Source organism: Canis lupus, chromosome 2 (assembly GCF_011100685.1).
Source record: "Canis lupus familiaris isolate Mischka breed German Shepherd chromosome 2, alternate assembly UU_Cfam_GSD_1.0, whole genome shotgun sequence".
NCBI lineage: Eukaryota > Metazoa > Chordata > Mammalia > Carnivora > Canidae > Canis > Canis lupus.
Genome location: NC_049223.1, coordinates 34152877 through 34171034, shown reverse-complemented (window position 1 = coordinate 34171034; position 18158 = coordinate 34152877). Strand labels below are relative to the sequence as shown.

Below are 18158 nucleotides of genomic sequence, written 5' to 3'. Positions count from 1 at the left end.
AACAAGTTGCAAGCACAGCAATAAGAATTTAAGTGAGACCCATCCTACCTATTCTTGCTTGGTCTTAAGTGTTACCTGAGGGACTTGATAAAATAGATTATGAGGCCTTCCCCCAAAGCTCCTAAACCAGAGTCTACAGGGATCAGATATAGTAATCTGTTATTCTTTTTAAATGTTTGGGAAACAATGAGTTAGACTCCAAGAGGAACTTCCCATTTAGAGAAATGAGCCTGGATAGGAAGGTCAGTCTACCCTCTGGGGACTTCCAGGCCCTTGAGGGGAGATCTGCTAACACTGGACCACTTAAGATTCATTTAAACCTCAGTTTTCACATATGGAGAAAAGAGGGCAGGATAGACAGGGATCTGGGGCCTCAGTCCACCCACCCTGAGCATTAATCCTAGGGTTTTGAAGACTGCACGAGTATAAGATTTTACTTAAAAAACAACAAACAAAAACAAAACACAAGAAAACAATGACAACAAAAAACTTCTACAGATTAAAAAAAAATGTAAAGAACCAGTGAGAGAATATCTGGGCCTGGATCCTAGGACACCGGGGACCCCAAGGGGCTCAGCACTATGTGAGGGTTTCTTTCTGGTCTGCCCTAAATCCCTGCTGCTGCAGTTGCTATTTCAATCTGTTCCCTCCGGTTATGGACTCAGAGGGGGAAGAACAGGAGGTCATCTCCTCAATTGAGACTTCTTGGGGGTGGGGAGGAGCGTTTCTAAAGGAAAGAGGAGGGATGGGGATTTTTGGCTTGCTGCCTGAGTTCTAGTCCTCTGACCTGATTTCTAGTCCAGGGAACTGGATGCCCATTGGATCTGGGGCACAGGACTCCAACCCAACTCCACCAGGGTGCCTCAAGCTCCCACACCCACACATGGAAGCCAAGCCTGGCAGGACGGAGTGCCTCCCCCTTTGGTCAGGGCTCCGTCTGAGGTTACAGTGAAGCCTGAGATTTGAAAGCATAAGCGGGGGGGGTCCCTGGGTGGCTCAGTGGTTTGGCGCCTGCCTTTGGCCCAGGGCGCCGTCCTGGAGTCCCAGGATCGAGTCCCACGTCGAGCTCCCAGCATGGAGCCTGCTTCTCCCTCTGCCTGTGTCTCTGCCCCTCTCTCTCTCTCTCTCTCTGTCTATCATGAATAAATAAAATTTTTTTTAAAATAATGAAAGCATAAGCGGTTTCCCCATATGCTCATTCTACACCAACCCCAAACCAAGGTTATGAACAAATCAAGGACATCTTGGGAGGCCCCGACCTCATCCCTCAACTTCCAGCAGCTGCCTCGGGCTGGCTCCAGCCTTACCTGCCCTGCCTTGTCGTCCTGCAGCTGAGAATGGAATAGAGGTTCTGCCAACACCGGGCACTGGGTAGTGTCCTCAGTTTCTGGGGGTGGGCAGACAAGGGGCAGCATTGAGCTCCACTCTGGGCAGGGGGCCCAGAGTCCTTGCCTGGGCTGAGGGCCAGATGAGCCCAGTAATAGCTGAGCCAGGACACCCCCTCTCTTTCTGATCCCAAAAGAGAGATGCATAAAGGGGGGCTTCAGGTCAGAGGTATGAAACAATACCCTAAAATTCCACTCTGAACCATCATGGGCCCTGAGATGTATCACTGTCTTTGGCCTTTATGAACCCATCTGCACAATGGGAGCATCACCTCTGCTCTCCTTCTCCAGGGTTGGTAGGAGAACTTGAGGTCATGAATGTAAAGAAAGCAGAAGTCCAAGGAAGAACAAACTGGTAGAGATCAAGGGAAAAGGCACCTAAGGTCTACTCTTTCTACCACTACATTTGACAAATGGGGATACTGAGGTACAGAACCAGGAAAGGCTGTGCCCAAGGTCACACAGTTGAGGAGCTGGCTTCTAGAACTCAGGAACAGCTTCCTTCTGTACCTGGATGGACTGGAGGCACAGAATGAGGCCCCAGTTTCCCATGCCCTCTGTCAGGTCCTCCCATAAAATCAGGGGCTCAAATCTTCAACCAGGAGACTCTACCCAAAACAGTGACCCAGCCCCCTCCAGCCTTGGGGCAAGAGCAAGAGAGGAAGTACAGCTGGGCCACAGGGCACTGATCCTAAGAAGCCTACAAATGACAGGCTGGCACTGGTTAGATCCCCTGCATTCTCTCTCAGCATAAGCCAGGCCCTGCCCCATGCAGGGGCTCCTGCTACCCATTGCCCTTGAGAGGACCTTGGGCTCAGTGACATCTTTTTCAGCTCCAACTAAGGTACACCCGTGATGATGAATGGAAAACTGGCAGGGCTAGGGCTAAATGCCAAACTAGTCACTTTCCGGGTGTCAGCTCTTTCAAGACAACTTTGTCCCCCTCCTCACTCTCCCCATGGCAGCTAGTATGAACTGGGAACACACAAATCACATTAACTTTCTCTCACTCATAACTGTCCAATAGGTCCCACTGCCCTTCGATGATAATTCATTCTCCTTAGCATGGCCTAAAAAGGCCTTGTCTAAGCTGGTTCACTGCCCTCTCCCCATCCCCCACCCCATCAGCCACAATGGCCTTCTTTCTGCTCCCTGAGCTCATTCCCACCTCAGGGCCTTTGCACCAGCTGTACCCTTGGCCTAGAATGCTCTTTCCCTAGATCTCTAAATGACTGCCTCTCCTGTCAGGGCTCAACTCCAATGCCGCCTCCTCAGAGAGGCCCTCTCTCACCACCCTGCACTCTCACACTCCTCCACCGAGCATCGGACCTGCTAAGCATCACTTAGCAGAACTGAAACTCCCTTTTCTATTTGCTTCCTTATTTCCTGCCCATCTCCCTCAGTAGGATGTCAGTTCAGGAGGGTGAGGGCTAGGTCACATTCACCATCTCCCCCAGAGCCCAACACCAAGCCTGGCAAACAGTGGGCACTGTTTTAAATATTTGATGAATAACCTGGGGATTATTATCATCATCACTGTTGTAGGCAGGAGCCAAGCAAGATTGAGGAAGATGCTTAGGGTTGCAAGGCTGGAAAGTGGCAAGGCTGAGATTCTGCTTGGAACGACATTGGATTGTCATAGAAGTACCTTGTATGGTGACTTCCATGCAGAGATCCAAGCCAGGGACTGTGGGAAGCCCAAGGAAAGGTCTGGAGAAGGGGGCCCAGCAAGGAGGGTTCCAGGACCCGATATGCTCTATTAGAGGGGAGAGGGCATGGGTACTGATGCCTGTGTGCATGTCTGTGAGCAAGTATATGGTGCAGGCATTTCTGGGCACATACAACATGCATGCATGCACATGCACACACACACACAAAGGGAGCTGGGCAGCCACTCATGAGGCAGACCCCTAGGTGATGGAGTAGAGATGAGGAGCCTACAGGCCAAGGGGCAAGGTTCAGGCCAGATAGCCCGACATCAGTGAGGCGCTGGGATTAAAATCATTCTGCTTCAGAAGAAGCCAGGAGCAAGAAAGGGACAACTCAGTGCTCCACTGGGGAAGATAGGCACCCCCAGTCACCACAGCCACACCCGGTAGCATCAGATGGCCAGGTGGGTTTGGGAGGAGATGGGGGAATACAGGTCCACGTGGTGGAAATGGGGACACAGGATGCAGAGCTGAGATGGTGCTGGGTACTACCCAGGACAGGCAAAATCTAAGAGCCTGTGGGATGTCCAAGGGGGGGGCAGTGGGATCAGAGAAAAATCATTCTGGGTGTCATTATAGAGGCAAATCTGAGACTTGGGTTTAGCTTCCAATGTGCTAGCAGAGTTTGGACAAATGAAGCCCCTCTCTGGCCTCATTTCCCCATATCATATATGTTCGAGATTTCTAACTATTTCCAAGTCTTAGACTTTGGGCCTTTGATGGCGCTGCGGATCCCACCCAGACTCTCACATATGTGCACAACATTTTGAGTATTTTTGATAGGCTCAGGGACCCCTAAAGCCCATCCATATGCCTTGGGCATGAACTCCACAAATGGGACAGTCTTCAAAAGACCTCCCATGTCTGACACTGGACACTCGCAGAGAGTTCCATAAGGGCTTCTTGCAAGACAAAGAAAATGCTGGAAGCCTTTCATGGTCAGAGCTATTCCCTGCCCCTTGGGAGCCCATTCTGGACACCCTTGTCAATCCCACTGCCCTTCCCCAAATTCCTACTATGCAGACTTCCTTAGCACATGGGCTGGGATTATGACACACACATACACATACACAAATAGTTAAATAAGATGATCAGTGAAAAGAGCTGGCATGTAGTGAGTGCTCAGAATAGACTTGGGCCAGGTATACCCCACACCATTCGCAGGGCCCAGGTTAGGTTCCAGGACACTCCAGGAAAGTGCCAGACCACTGACATCAAGGACAGCAGGAAGTTCACAGGCAGACCCCTCGGTGGGACCCCGGCCCCCCATGCTCTCCATGCTCCCCCAAAGTCTATGCCAGCCAAGGAGCCTCGAGGTCAGAGCTCTAAGCACTGTCTCTAGGCTTAGACCAGTCGGGGTGCGTGTCTGCCTCTTCAATGTCCCCAACTACTCAGGGCAAAGGGTGTAACTGGGAGAATATGAAGGGGTTGTCTACCCAGGAGCCTTGGGAACTTCCCTGCCTCCATTCCCCAAGGTGACCCTAATCCCACCAAACCCACTTGGTCTTCCCAACTTGGAGCACCTCATACAGCAACCAGTGCCTCAAACTGGAGTCCAGGACAGTGAGTCAGGGTCCTAACTGTACAGTCAGAGAGGCTTGCCTTCATATCCCAGCTCTGCTACTCACCAGTTGTGTCACCTCAAGAAAGTTGCCTAAAGTTGGATTGAAGGAAGTGGTGTGGATGCAGTGCTCAGCCCAGAGCTGGGCACAGTGCTCAGGGAAGGGCAGCAGCTCTTGCTTCCCAGAACCCTTCTCAGGCCTGCAGGGGGAAGGGCTGGCTGCCACACTGGGGATGGAATGCACAGGAGAGAAGCACAGGACATTCAGTGGGCCCTGCAGACATTTGTCCATGGCAGGCTGTCAAGTGGCTTCTGAGGCAAGGGCTTCAGGGGCCCAGCCTGAGGATAGAAGAAGGAGAAAGGCACCCTTGGGGCCCAGAAGGTGGGCCAGAGAGAGTGCCCTACCCTTTCCTGAGGCAGATGGGGACCCTAACAGTCCTGACCCCACCAACACTCCCACTCCCACCGCAGGTCAGTCTCCCTCCTAGTTTCCATCTCAAGGGAGAAGAGAAACACTAGTTACAGGACAAGGGCCAGGGCCCTGGGCTTCCCTTCAAAAGTTCCTGAAGGCCCAAGCCCTTCAGGTGGTACCAAACCAGAGGCTAGTATGGAGCCCAGCATCACGCCGCTTTCTTATGCTCAGTTTGGCCCTTGGGGAACCAAGCTTTGCCTTGGGTCATAGGCATCTGGAAGGCCTTCTCTTTCTCACGGTTGAGGAGACAGAGGTCCCCAGGGCTGGGTGCATATTTGCATCTTCTCTGCATGTACTCTTCAGCCTGCTGGGACTTTCAGGGCCCCTGGGCCCAATTCTGCAAAGGTCATTCCTTGACATCTTCTGACTTGATTCTCTCCCTACCCCCCAGCACTTGGCACCTTCCTTTGCTTAGTATTTGCATACATGGGCATGCTGGTTTGGAGGGCTTTCAACACTGCTGAAACTCCTGTCTGCTGTCAAATCCCAAATCATGTTTATAGCTGGGGACTCTACCTCCAGCTGACTTCCCTACAGGGAAGCTATCTGGAACCACAAGGGAGTAGGCTGTTCTGGTTAAGTGACCATCCATTTCTCTGTCTTCCTGGAGCTTCATATGGTACCTGGGACTCATTCTGCTTCTTGAGCCCCATTTGACTCATGAGCTACCCTCCAGTCTGGCTCAACAGTCAAGAGAGACAAACCAAGAAATTTAATCCTCCCTTCTGCCTAAGTTTTACTTATCCCCTACTCCCAAGATCTTCACCTTCTCTGCCCCCGAACCCCCAAAACCCCTCTACCTTTCTGCATCCTCCCCTCTGACCTTTCCCCCAACCCCTCTCCAACCTCTTGATGCCATTGCTCTACTTAACCCCACCTCTGCAGGGTACTCCCTCATCCCCTTACTCCCCTCTCCCCCTGCTCACTCTTGTCTCTGCTTTAGGACTTCAGCAAAGGGTTGTGGTCTCCTTGAGGCTGGACAAAGCCAGCATGTGTGAGATAGGCTATAGTGAGCCATCCCCCTATTGCTACCCTGTCCCCATCTTTGAGGGAGTCCCTCCTAATCAGCCATAGCCCACTGACAGAAGATCTGGTGCCTGGTAAAAGCCTCATCCCTTGATGCACAGTATGCAGGGTAGGAGAGAAAGAGAGGAGTCAGGAATGACAACAGCATTTGGGCCCTGAGCACCTGGAAGGATGGAGCTGGCATTCCTGAGATGGGAAAAACCAGGTGGACCAGGTCTGGGGAGGAAGATCGGGAGCTCAGCTTTGGAAAAGTTGAGTTTGAAGTGTCTAGTAAGGCATGACAGTTGAGATGCTATAAAAAAGCTATTGAAGGGCAGCCAGGGTGGCTCAGCGGTTTAGCACTGCCTTCAGCCCAGGGCCTGATCCTGGAGACCCAGGATCGAGTCCCACATTGGGCTCCTGCATGGAGCCTGCTTCTCCCTCTGCCTCTCTCTCTCCCTCTCTGTGTCTCGAATGAATAAATAAATAAATAAAAATCTCTAAAAAAAAAAAAAAAAAGATACTGAAGCTCAGGACAGAGTTCAAAATTGGGGGTATAAATGTGGAAACTGACAGCATATAAGTAGGTGTACTTAAGCCAGAGGACTGGACAAGATGGGCACAGTAGTGAACGCAGTTGAGGAGGGCCAGCTGTACAAGGGCCGAGTCCTGGGACCAATGTTCAGAGATGGAGACAGGATGTGGATGGGGGCAGAAGAACACTGAGTAGGATCAACCACAAGGCCAGAGGAAAACAGAAGATGTCCTGCAAAGAGAGTATTTCAAAAATTGGGAGAAAATGAAGGTGTCAGGTGCTTCAGATGAGGACTGAGACTTGGCCCCTGAGTGTAGTAGCATGGAGGCCAGTGGGGACCTTGAGAAGAGCTGTTGGTGGAAGGGGGTGAAAGCCCAGCTGGAGTGCAGTCAAGAGAGAGGGGTAGAAGAGGACCAGGAGATGAGTCCAGACAACCCTTCTGGGGAGTTTTGCTATGAAGCAGAGCAGAGACTCAGTGGTAGCTAGATGGAGAACATAGGAGAGCCATCTTGTAAGACAGAAGCAATAGCAAGTATCTGCTGGTGGAACAATCTAAGTACAAGAGGAACTTATAAAGCAGGAGGGAACTAGCTAGAGCAACAGCTTCAAGCAGACCTAAAGGGACAGGATCTAGTGCACAAGTAGAGGGGTAGACTTAACCAGGAACAGGAACACTTCACCCCCAGCAACAGGAGAGAGGCAGAGCCGCAGGTGCTGGTAGATGGGTGAATGTAACACTGGGAATCTGAGAAAAGTCCTGACTGCTTCTATTTTCTCAAAAAAGTAGCAAGCAGTATTATCAGCTGAGACGCAGTGGGAAAGAGGGGCAAGGAACAAGGGTAGAAGACAAAGTGTGAACTAGCCAGTAGGGGAAAAAGAGATGGGACTCAGGACCCATGGTGGGGATGCAGGAGAGTACTAAGGACCCACATGAAGTTCACAGTTTTGAAGTTCAAGTGAGACCAATCAGGGTGGTGGTTTTGCTTAGCCCCATTCAGCTGCACAGGTACAGATGTGTGGGCTAGGTATTGTATCTAACCAGGGTCAGGTTTCCCCAAGCAAGTATGAAGAAGCAAATGAGGAAAGGGAGTTGGGTGTCTGCAAAGGAAGGATTATCCTGTTTTTTTTTTTATAGTGATTTTTTTTTAAGATTTTATTTATTTATTCATGAGAGACACAGAGAGAGAGAGAGAGAGAGAGAGAGAGAGGCAGAGGCACAGGCAGAGGGAGAAGCAGGCTCCATGCAGGGAGCCCGATGTGGGACTTGATCCAGGGTCTCCAGAATCAGGCCCTGGGCTGAAGGCGGCGCTAAACCACTGAGCCACCTGGGCTGCCCCTATCCTGGGTTTTATAGTGGTCCCCAGCCCATGCTCACACTCCCTTGCCCTGCTAGTGCCTGAAAGTTCACCACCTGTTCCCTGCTTTAAGTCACGAGTGGCCTTCCCTCTGCCCTCATCCCAAAGTGAACTTCTGAGAGGATGGCCACAGGTGGCCACTAACACCTGAGAAACGAGCTTCCTGCACACTGTTCCTCTAACCTGGAAAGTAACATGGATCTCACACACTCAAAACTGCATTCTCCATCACCCTTCCCAGGCCATTGCAAGATATCTCCCCACCTCTAGTTGGACACCAGTGCCTATCCATTCTGCCTCTTCCATCTTTATCCTCCTCTCCACCTGCCACCTACCACATCCTGGTGCCAGCAGGGCCACCACACCACTGACTCCATCTCCACTGTGCCTTCATTCCCTCTGCATGCCATATGTAGCAGCCCCAAATCCAGTGCCTGGCCTCTTGTATTGTGTCACATCATGGCAGCTGACCAATCCTTGTCCACCACACTGGCCCTCCATCCATCCTCCACAGCACACCATTTCCAACACACACACCTGTCCCATTACTCTCACCTCCAAGATCCTTGGTGGCTCCTAGTATCTTTGGAAAAGGGGCCAGTTCATCAGCCCATAGTCTGGGCCCTGCCCCCTTTCTTCCCATCTTGCCTCCCTCCATCCCCTCTATGCTTACTACTTTCTAACCCCAGGTGTGCCTCTCCCTACACCACCCCTGAGGTTGGGAGTTCCTTGAAGGCCTCATCAATGTCTGCTGAATCACCCTTCTCCAGTGTGTGGTCTCAGGTACGAGTTCAGTCAGTTTTGCTGACCTGGGCCATGTAGATGAAACTCTAGAAGTGGAAAGAGAAAGGAAGGGGGTGAAACAAAGGGATTCCTTAGCCACATGACCTAACTTGGCTGACTACCTACTATAGGACAAGCTGAGGACATCTGCCTCCTAATAAGAAACACTGAGAAGGAGGCAAACATTAGCTACAGGATATTCCAGGCCAAAAAATGTTTAAGGTGGGTCTACTCATGAGCAAGCAACAAAACAAATTCGAAACGCAGGACATTCTACAGGAAGACTGACCAAGGCTCTTTAAAATTGACAATGTTATGAAAGATTAAAAAAAAAAAAAAAAAGCAGGGCAACTGTTCCAGATTAAAGGAGACTAAGGAGACATAACTAAATGTGATGTGTGATCCTTGATCAAAACTTGTTTTTAAAACAGCTATAAGGGATATCACTGATACACCTAGAGAAATTTGAATATTGATTACATACTAGGTTAAACTGTCATTGTTAAACTTCTTGAGTATGACAATATATAGTCATTATGTAGAAAAATGTCCTCGTCTCAGAAAATTCATGCTGAATTATTCAGAGATAAGTGTCATAATGTCTGCAACTATTTTCAAAAGGTTCAGAGAGACCAAAACAAATGTGGGTAAAATGTCAATAATTGGCAAATCTAGGTCTCTGGGTGAAGGGTATATAGGTGGGTGTTCATTGTGGTATATAGGTGGTGTTCATTGTACTGCCAGGTGTGACAAGACAAAAAGTTAGTGGGGAGAAGAGTTGAGGGAGACACTCCAAAGAGGGGAGCTCAAGGCCCTGCTTGCCCGGGGAAGGAGGGAAGCAGTCCTGCTCTCCAACAGGCCACAGCTGGATGCTTGAGTCAGTCGGGGTCAGGCAGGCACAGCCCTGGGGTGGCTCACCACCTAAAAAGGATCAGATCCCAGGGAGGACTTACCTGGGAGCGAACCCACTTAGGACAAGGGTTCTGCAGAAAGCAGCCAGGTCCCCGGAAGGCCACTCCACCCTACCTCTGCCTGAGCTATGGCAAGAAGCCAGGTCCAGCCCAAGCTCACCGCTCCCTCCAAACACCCCTCAAGGGGCGACAGTCTGAGTGTGTGAGGAGCCAGGCTAAATATGGAGCCCCAGACATAAGATGCCGCTCAAAACAGATTTTCCTGGAAAAGACCATCTGGCAGAGGATGTCTAGAACATCTTCTGTCACGGGAGGCAGTGTCATTTTCCTGCAAGCAAAACGTCCTGAATGGGAATGCCTCCATCCCACCTCTCTAGGAGATCCTAGCTCAGTGCCTCGGTTTCCCCCAAGGTTACTCCCTTGCTCCAGATGGAAAGGCACGCAATCACCTCCCTCCTAACTTGCATCTCAGGGAAGAAGAGAATGAAACTGAGGACATAGGTCCAAGCAGCAAACAGCTCTGCCCAGGTACAAATCCTGACTCAACCACTTACCAAGTGACATGAAACAAGTAACTTCTCCCTGAGCCTCAGCATCCACCTCCACAAAACGGAAATAATAGTAGTATCTCCCTCTAAAGATGGTTGTGTGAGCTTACTTAGCCAGCGGTAGTACTTAATATATGGAAGCTCGATGAGGTAATGTTCACGTCCCCTGTCACCCTCCACCCCCGCCAGAGTCCCGCCTTCTCAGTCCTGTCGACATATTTCCCTATACACTGGGGAAGGGGGCTCTTGGGTGGGCAGGTCTCTCCTCCAGAGATAGGAGGTGAGTAGGGGAGCGCAGCTGGCCCATTTTACTGATTCAGAGATCCCAGGTCACAGAACTTAGAGCTTCCCTGGGAGGGACGGGACGGGGGTGGTAGAATGACTGTATTCATCCAGGGTTAGGGGTTGTTGGGCTTGGAGGTAGTCACAGTGCCTCTTACCCACTCTCCCTCAAACTACCTGCGTAACCCCCCATTAAGTAGCTCTTGTTTCCAGGGTCTGGAAGAAGGAGCTAGGGAACCTCCAAAAGTTCAAATGCCTCTCCCTAGACCCAAGCTACCCATCTGCCCTGGCCATCAGCCCTCCCCCTCCTCCCCATTCACCCACCCATCCAGCTCAGCCTGGCTTCTCCCGAGCTTGCCAGGAATTTCAGACCCCCTTCCACTGTGGCTAGTGTTTCTGTCCCTAGTTCCCTTCCAAGGTCCCCCCAGGATGGCCCCAAGACAAAAGGGTAGGCTGGGGCAGTGGCCCCCCCGGGGCCTGGATGGAGACAACGTCCCCAGTTCTGACTCAGGGAGTCCCCAGATCCACCAGGGACAGCAACTGTCAGAATACCTCCTCTTAGGAGGGAGCCAGCTGCGCAGGGTGGCCCCCACATCTGGATTCCCTGCCCCACCCCAGCCCCAGCAGGGGGCTCTAAGGACCCCTCCCTCCCTGCCGGTGGCCAGGCAGGCCGGCCATTATGTGCCTTCTCAGCCTTGCCCACTGTCTACCACGCCCCCGTGCAAGCCCCTGTTCCAGCAGCGGAGTCCAGAGCTGGGAAGGCCTGGCGGCCAAGCCAGGCTGTCAAAGTTAGGAAACTGGAAACAGAAATAAATCCTCAAAGCTGCTCCGTGGTAAAGGTAGCTGCCAGCAGGCCCCGGCAACCAACCCACACCCAGGTTCCCTGCCACCAAGCTGCCACTGGCACCCCATCAACACACACATGTACCTCAGATTATACAAAAGGGGGGATCAGGAGCAGAGCCCAGGAGGAAATCGGGCTGGCTGGCCCCAGCGGGCCCTGCAGGCTGGCCTGGGGTTCTCTGGTGGCGCCCCCACTCCCTGGCCCCGACCCGGCCATCCCAGGCTTCCTCTCACGGTCCCATCTCCATGACAACTGTATCCTTCGGATGCTCCGGCCGCCACGCAATTGATCTCAAAATGTAGCTTTGTTAGCAGACCCGGGCGGGCTTGGAGGGCGGAGGGCGGCGCCCTGCACTGTGTGCCCCCCACCCCCGCATCCCCTCCTGGCCCCCACCCCGACTTCGGGGACTAGAGGCGGGGCCCTGGTTCCCGGGGACTAGGTGGCCCCGCGGCCCCGCTCACCGCCCCACTCACCCGCTCCCAGTCCCAGGCGCCGGGTCCAGCCTCTCAGGGCGGCGGGGCCAGGCGGGGGCCTCCGCTGGGCCGACTCGGCCCGTCCCGCTCCGCCGCTGTCGGCTCCCCGCGCCCGCTTAGGTCCCTCCAGGTGTCAGAGCCGAGGCTGTGGGGAAGCTGAGCAGAGGTGGGGGGGACGGAAGGCAGGAGGGAGGGGGAAGGAGGGAGGGAGGGAGGGAAGGGCGGGGGACTGCAGGCGGGCGATAGAGGGACCGGCGGAGGCGAGGCGGCCACCGCGGCCACCCTAGAGGGCCCGCCCGCCACGCCTCCGCTCCCAGGTCCCCGCTGTGAGCCCAGACCCGCCGCCGAGGCTCCGGCCAGCCGCTTCCTGCACAGCCCGGCGCCCGGCCCTTTAAGAAAGTGGGGGAGGGGAGCGCCACGAGGTTCCGCCCCCTTCCTCGCCCAGCCGGGCCGCTGCTGTCCTCTCACCCGGGTCAGACCCAGCCACCGCCCCCCGCGGCAGGACCCTCAGTCTCACACCCTGAGTCCACCTCCAGGTAAAGGAGGGAACAGGTCCTTGCCCTGCTCCAAAGGTCTGTTCCTCCACTAACTCTTTGCCCTCCTCTCCCCACACAGAGACCTGCCCAGATGGTGGGGGACAAGAGGGACCATCTCAGAGATCGGTAAACAGAGCCTGCCCTACCTATCTACCTACCTACCTACCTAGCGAGACAGAGGGACAGACAGACCTGGGGTATGGGAAGAGCAGGGGACTCAGGACAGAGGTTCAGACAAAGGAGACACCCTGTGGGAGGAAGAGGGGAAGGGTGGGTCTAATCAAGAATGCACATCCCCAGTGCCAGGTCAGGGGGAGGCTGCCTAGGAAGAGAGATAAAGATGCTGTGAGCTGTGAAAACCATCTCCCAAGGGACCTGCGATGGTGGTCACCACCTTAAAGACCTACCCCCCAAGGACCCTAGCTCTGAAGAAGGGTGACAGTAATGTATCCTAAACTTCCTAGCTGTGCAGCTCCTGCAGGGCAAAATTCCACCCCTCAGACAGGTGAGAATGGGCACCCTGTGGGTGGGACCCATAGGGATCTACAGAAGCCAGAAGCTGGGGGAACAGCAGAGAGTGAACAGGTCCAGTTCTGCTAAAAAGGGAGAGCAGGGTAGAGTCAGCCCTACCTCCTTCCCACCTCCAAATCTTTGTAGGTGCTCCACCCTCTGCTTGGTCAGGCCTTGATCCTGCCATGCTTAATGAACTCCTACTCAGGTCCTCAAATCCCTGCTTAAATGCCCCTTCCTCCAAGAAGCTTTCTCTGACCTTCTTTCTTACTATAAACACACACACACACACACACACACACACACACACACACACACAGAGTTAGGGGCCCTCTTCCTAGGAAGCAGAGGGTGAGAGGATTTGCTGAACTATTAGAGGTATCTAAACTGTGCAGGATGGACTAATTAAAGATGCAAGGTCTGAGCCATGATTAGTCTCCTCCCTGTTCAAGCTGGGCCACAGCTGAAGCTGGGGTTTCATCAACCATGGTGACACTTTAATTGTTAACTGTACATCCACCATATGCCAGAGTTCATGTTACATGCCTTCCATGTGTTATATTTAACCCTCATAACAATCCTAAAATCTATTTTACAGATGAGAAAACTGAGGCCCAAGAGCACAGCTGGGCAGTTGAGACAGCACTCAGGCCACACCCCTGTATTGCCCATCAAACCTGGGGATTGTCCCACAGAGCCCAGAAACAAGGAGGCCACTCTACTACAAGTGCCCAGGACCTTCTTGGAGGGCACAGAGGAAACATGGCTTCCCTGCTGTCCTACCCTCTAACCTTCTGCTGTCTGCTACCTGTAGGCAGGGATGGTTGGCAACCAACAGGAGCTGTGGGCAAAGGAGAGGTGACAAGCCTTTGCTTCCACATTCCCCATGCTCAGGACCCAGGACCTCAAGTCACAGCTGAACAACCTTTCTGAGCCTCGACCTCCTCAACAACCCAATAAGGATGGTAATAGCCTCTCTCCCGCAGGGCTGGGGTGCGATGAAAGGAGCTGATGTGCTCAGGGCCTACCCACCCAAGAAGACCCTAGTACCCAGCTGCACCCAACAGGCTGTGGTTATCCCAGCTGTAATGAGGACTTACTCATGGAATGGATTATTTACCCTCTGTCCACCTAGATGAACTGTGAGCCCCCTGAAGGCAAGGTCTTTCTTGTTCACAACGGATGCCCAGGACCTAACACACTTAATAAATCCATGCAGAAGGAAAGACGAGACAGAGGGAGGGAGATACAGCTGTCTCTCCACTTAATCTGGCAGCCAGAACCTAGTCCCTGGCCTGGCACTGATCCCCATTATTGGCAGCTCTGGGAGCCTGTTGCACTGGGCATGAGCTAGCCAGGGCCTGAGGCCTGGGTTCTAATCTAACTGCCACTTCCCGGTGGTGCCACCACAAGCAGCTGTATCCCCTCCCTGAATCTCCCTTACCCATGTAAAGTGGCAGTAGCTCAAAGGGCTTGTCACAAGGCTACAGGTGGTCTCTGTGTGCCAGAGCGCTTTGGGCCACTAGACACAGGACAGAGTCACTGTCGTTATTCTGTGTAGCTACTTTTGCCTCTTGAAAGAATACAGGGTCAGCATCTGCCAGCAGCCACAATGTGCTACATTCTTCAGCATCTCTCCAAGGAAAAAAGAATCAGCAACTTCTGTGCCTTCCTCCAAAAGATTTCCCTTCCCCTCCCCCACCTCCCCACCTCCCCCCCCCAAACACACACACACACACACACACACACACGGCACCCACCTGAAGGTGAGTCTCAGGAAGGCAGGTGCTGGGGCCCGGTTCCCAGCCTACCTCACCCAGCACAGTCCCTGCCATGGTGAGGCCCTTACCTGACCTCCTGCCTCCCCAGACCCAAGCAGGGCCCCCTCCTCTTCCTCAGCCTGAGGAGTGTGACATCCAGGGAGGAGAGGGGCCAGGGCCTAAGACCCATCACCCAGAGGAAGGCACGTAGATCCCAAGAAGGCTTCGCCCAGTTAGCAGCTGAAACACCTAATGCTCCCATCTTCCAGCTGGTGGACTGAGGCCAGGGTAAGGAGGCTGTGGAAGGATGCCCCAGGCCAATCCCGAAGTACTCAGTGATCACCTAGTGTGTACCCAGCCATGCTCCAACCCTGCCCTTACCCCTTCACCCCTAACATAAAGGCCCCAACCCATGTGTCCAGTGTCCTCTCCTGACAACTCACACTTCAAATGTGATGTTCCAGGACCCCACCCACCCTTATACACCCCAACTATCCCTAATAACCTCACTCGACTTATGCTGGTCCTCTGCCTAGGATGCCTTCTCTTCACTCACTCTTGCTAATTCCTCTCAACCCCTAGCCCCCTCCAGCTATTGTGCCATTTCTTTTTCCCCATTATAGCAAATCTTGAAAAAAATTGTCCATACTCTCCAATTTCTCTCCCATTCTCTCTTGAACTCACTCCAACCTGACTCTCATTCCTTTACCTACACTTATTCAACTGACACTGCTCATCAAGGTCAGCGACAGAGATAATGAGTACAGATGTACAGACTGGGCACTGCATAAAGGCACCTGGAGCACACATGGAATGAAGAAGGTACTGAAATCCAGCTTGCTGCCCCCTCAGCATGCTGTGCCTGGTTCAAGGCTACACCAGGCTGGGGAGAGGGATGTATTCCATTACACTGAGGTATCTCCCTTCTGTGTGCCTGCACAATGGGTTGACCTAGAGGAGCTGCCTCTCTCCTATTTGTGCAAAGGGACTAGATAGACTGACAGGAGCCTGGTCCCTAGTGACCATTATGATGTCAAACCCAAAAGTCAATTCTCACACTTAATCTCACTTACTGGCAGCATATGACACACGTGATCACCTTCCTCCTTGAAGCAGTTCCTCCTGTTGGCTTCCAGGACTCACACTGCCCTCCTACATCCCTGGCTGCACCTTCCCACCCTGCCGCCCCCTTTCCTTCACCGACTGGTCAATGAGCCCTGAAGGCCCCAGCTGTCAGTCCTCTGCCTTATATTCCCCCTCCGTCTCCCATTGTGATCCCACCTGGCCTCAAAGCCCATTGAAACCCTAAGGATCCTCCTGTGTGACTCTCCAGCCCAAACCTCATCCCTCTCAGGTCAGACCCTCATACCTGACAGCTGGCCTGAGGTCTCCACTAGGATATGCAAGGAGCAGCTCCAAATCATCCCACACAAAACTGACTACTTCCCTGCCACAGTAGATGCCATCACCTTCCTTCGGTCAGCTTAGGCCTAAACGCAGGCCTTGTCAGCCCTTGTTGTTGCCTCTCACACCCCGCATGCAATCCCTCAATAAAACCTGTGGGATCTACTTTCAAAACACGTCTTCAATTGGCCACTGCTCATCAGCAACACTGCCACCACCTGGCTGGTGCACCATCACCTCCCACCTGGACTGTTACTGTGGCTTCCTCATTGTCCCCCTGCTTGCACCCAACCCCCCTGCCCACATTCCCAACACAGCAGCCAAAGGGATCCTGTTCAATGTCAGCCAGATCCTGTCACCTCTCTGCTCAAAATCTTCAAATGGAGCAGTCCGAGTGGCTCATCGGTTTAGCGCCGCCTTCAGCCCAGGGCCTGATCCTGGAGACCTGGAATCGAGTCCCACGTCAGGCTCCCTGCATGAAGACTGCTTCTCCCTCTGCCTGTGTCTCTGTCTCTCTCTCTCTCTCTCATGAATAAATAAAATCTTTAAAAAAAAAAAGATTATTAAAAAAAAAGATTATTAAAAAAATTTTTTTCAAATGGCTTTCAATGTCACTAAGAGTCAAAACAAAACCTTACCATGGCTACAAGTTCCTACGTGATGTGGGCTGTGCCACCTGTCCAACCTCACTCCTCTCCAGCCACAGGGGCCTCCTTGCTGATCCTCTAACATATCAGGCACATTCCCACCTCAGGGCCTTTGCACTTGCTACGCCCTCTGCCTGAAACACTCCTCCCCCAGGTGGCTGCATGGCCTTATCTCTTACCCCCTTCAGCTCTCTGCCTAAAATTCTACCAGTCTCCCCTTTGCCTGCTTGCTTCTCCTAACACATATTTATATACTACATGCCTACTTGCTTGTTCCGGTTATTGTCGGTCTTCCTACCACCACTATCATTACTGGACCATAAGCTCCAGGAGAGCTGGAAATTTGTTCTTTCACTTCTGTATGCCCAGGGCCTAGAACATTGCCTGATACATAGCAGGCATTCAGTAAAGCTCTCCAATAAAGAACACACCAACAGATACTGAAATGTACTCTGAAAAAAAATGGAGATGTGACAGCAGCACGTAGCTAGAAGAGTGGGAGCTCCTTCAGCCAGGTGGCCAGAGGAGGCCTCTCTGAGGAGGTGCCCCTAGGGGCACACCATCCCAGCTCACACAGCACCACAACTTTCCCCCATCACACTGTGCTGTTACTGTCTAGACCAGATAGTCCAGGAGGGCCAGGACCCTTCTCATTCTTCTCTGGGTCCCCATTTCTCCAGAGCCCAGGGCCAGCATACTGTAGGTACCCAAAAGGTAATATAGCCAAAGAATGGATGAATGAAAGGTCATGGGCAAATCCACACATGAGCCATAGGACTCTGACAGAGCCCCAGGTAGGTAAGCTGTGTCATGAGGAGCTAGGAAGGAAGCCACAGAGGCCTAGGAGGGACTCCTGGCAACCTCAAGGTCTCATCTATATAATCCCCAACATTACCTCTGAGTCCTATGTTAGACAAGAGGGAGTATGGGGAGGAAAAGCTATTCCCATTGGCCATCATGTGGCCATGAGGATGATTCATCCATTTGTTCCACATTTCCTGAGCAACTACTGCATGTCTATGTGCCAGGCCTGGGGAAGGAGGGTGGGCAGGGCCCACAGTCCCTCCTTCCACAGCTCATCACCTAGCAGATGATTTCCCGGAGGAAGCATCCCTAACAGTAGAGCTTCCTGGAGCAGGCAACTTATCTGCTTTACCCCAGTTATCACAAAATGAGATCAGTTTTTAAGTATGAATTTTGCTAGGCTCCTACCTACTACCCCCCTGGTCTGTGAACTCCAAAGAGGACAAGAACTGTGTCTTGTTATTGCTGGATCCCCGGTGATCTAGCAAGGGTCTGGAGCATCGTAGGAGCTCAATAAATACTTGCCGAGTATTATTGTAAATACATGGGTGAAGAAATGAGGGGTAGAGTATAGGCAAGATCTGAGGATGGCAAAGATGTAGGCTTGCAGCCAAGAGAAGGACAAGTGGGAAAG

At 52.6% G+C, this 18158-nt stretch overlaps 1 protein-coding gene and 1 long non-coding RNA gene across 7 annotated transcripts in view; one reads left to right on the top strand and one right to left on the bottom strand.

Annotated features, from left to right (window-relative positions):
- The window catches only part of PSD2 (pleckstrin and Sec7 domain containing 2), a 119191-nt gene that overhangs the window by 37063 nt on the left and 63970 nt on the right, over window positions 1-18158 (bottom strand). The window contains exon 1 of one of the 6 annotated variants that reach the window (XM_038530308.1): window positions 11864-12034. The exons of 2 other annotated variants lie outside the window; for them this stretch is intronic. Coding sequence is in view for 1 of the 4 variants with exons in the window: in XM_038530305.1 (XP_038386233.1) it covers window positions 4723-4947 (225 nt within the window). In the remaining 3 variants the exon portion in view is untranslated. Of the gene's footprint in view, window positions 1-4722; window positions 4950-11474; window positions 11655-11863; window positions 12035-18158 lie in introns of those variants that run through there. 3 more of the 6 variants (XM_038530309.1, XM_038530305.1, XM_038530306.1) reach the window with 3 other exon arrangements.
- On the top strand, window positions 12137-14577 carry LOC102153686. Its single transcript, XR_005355412.1, has 4 exons — window positions 12137-12399; window positions 12479-12525; window positions 12700-12904; window positions 13508-14577. It is a non-coding gene; the product is annotated as an uncharacterized LOC102153686 (long non-coding RNA).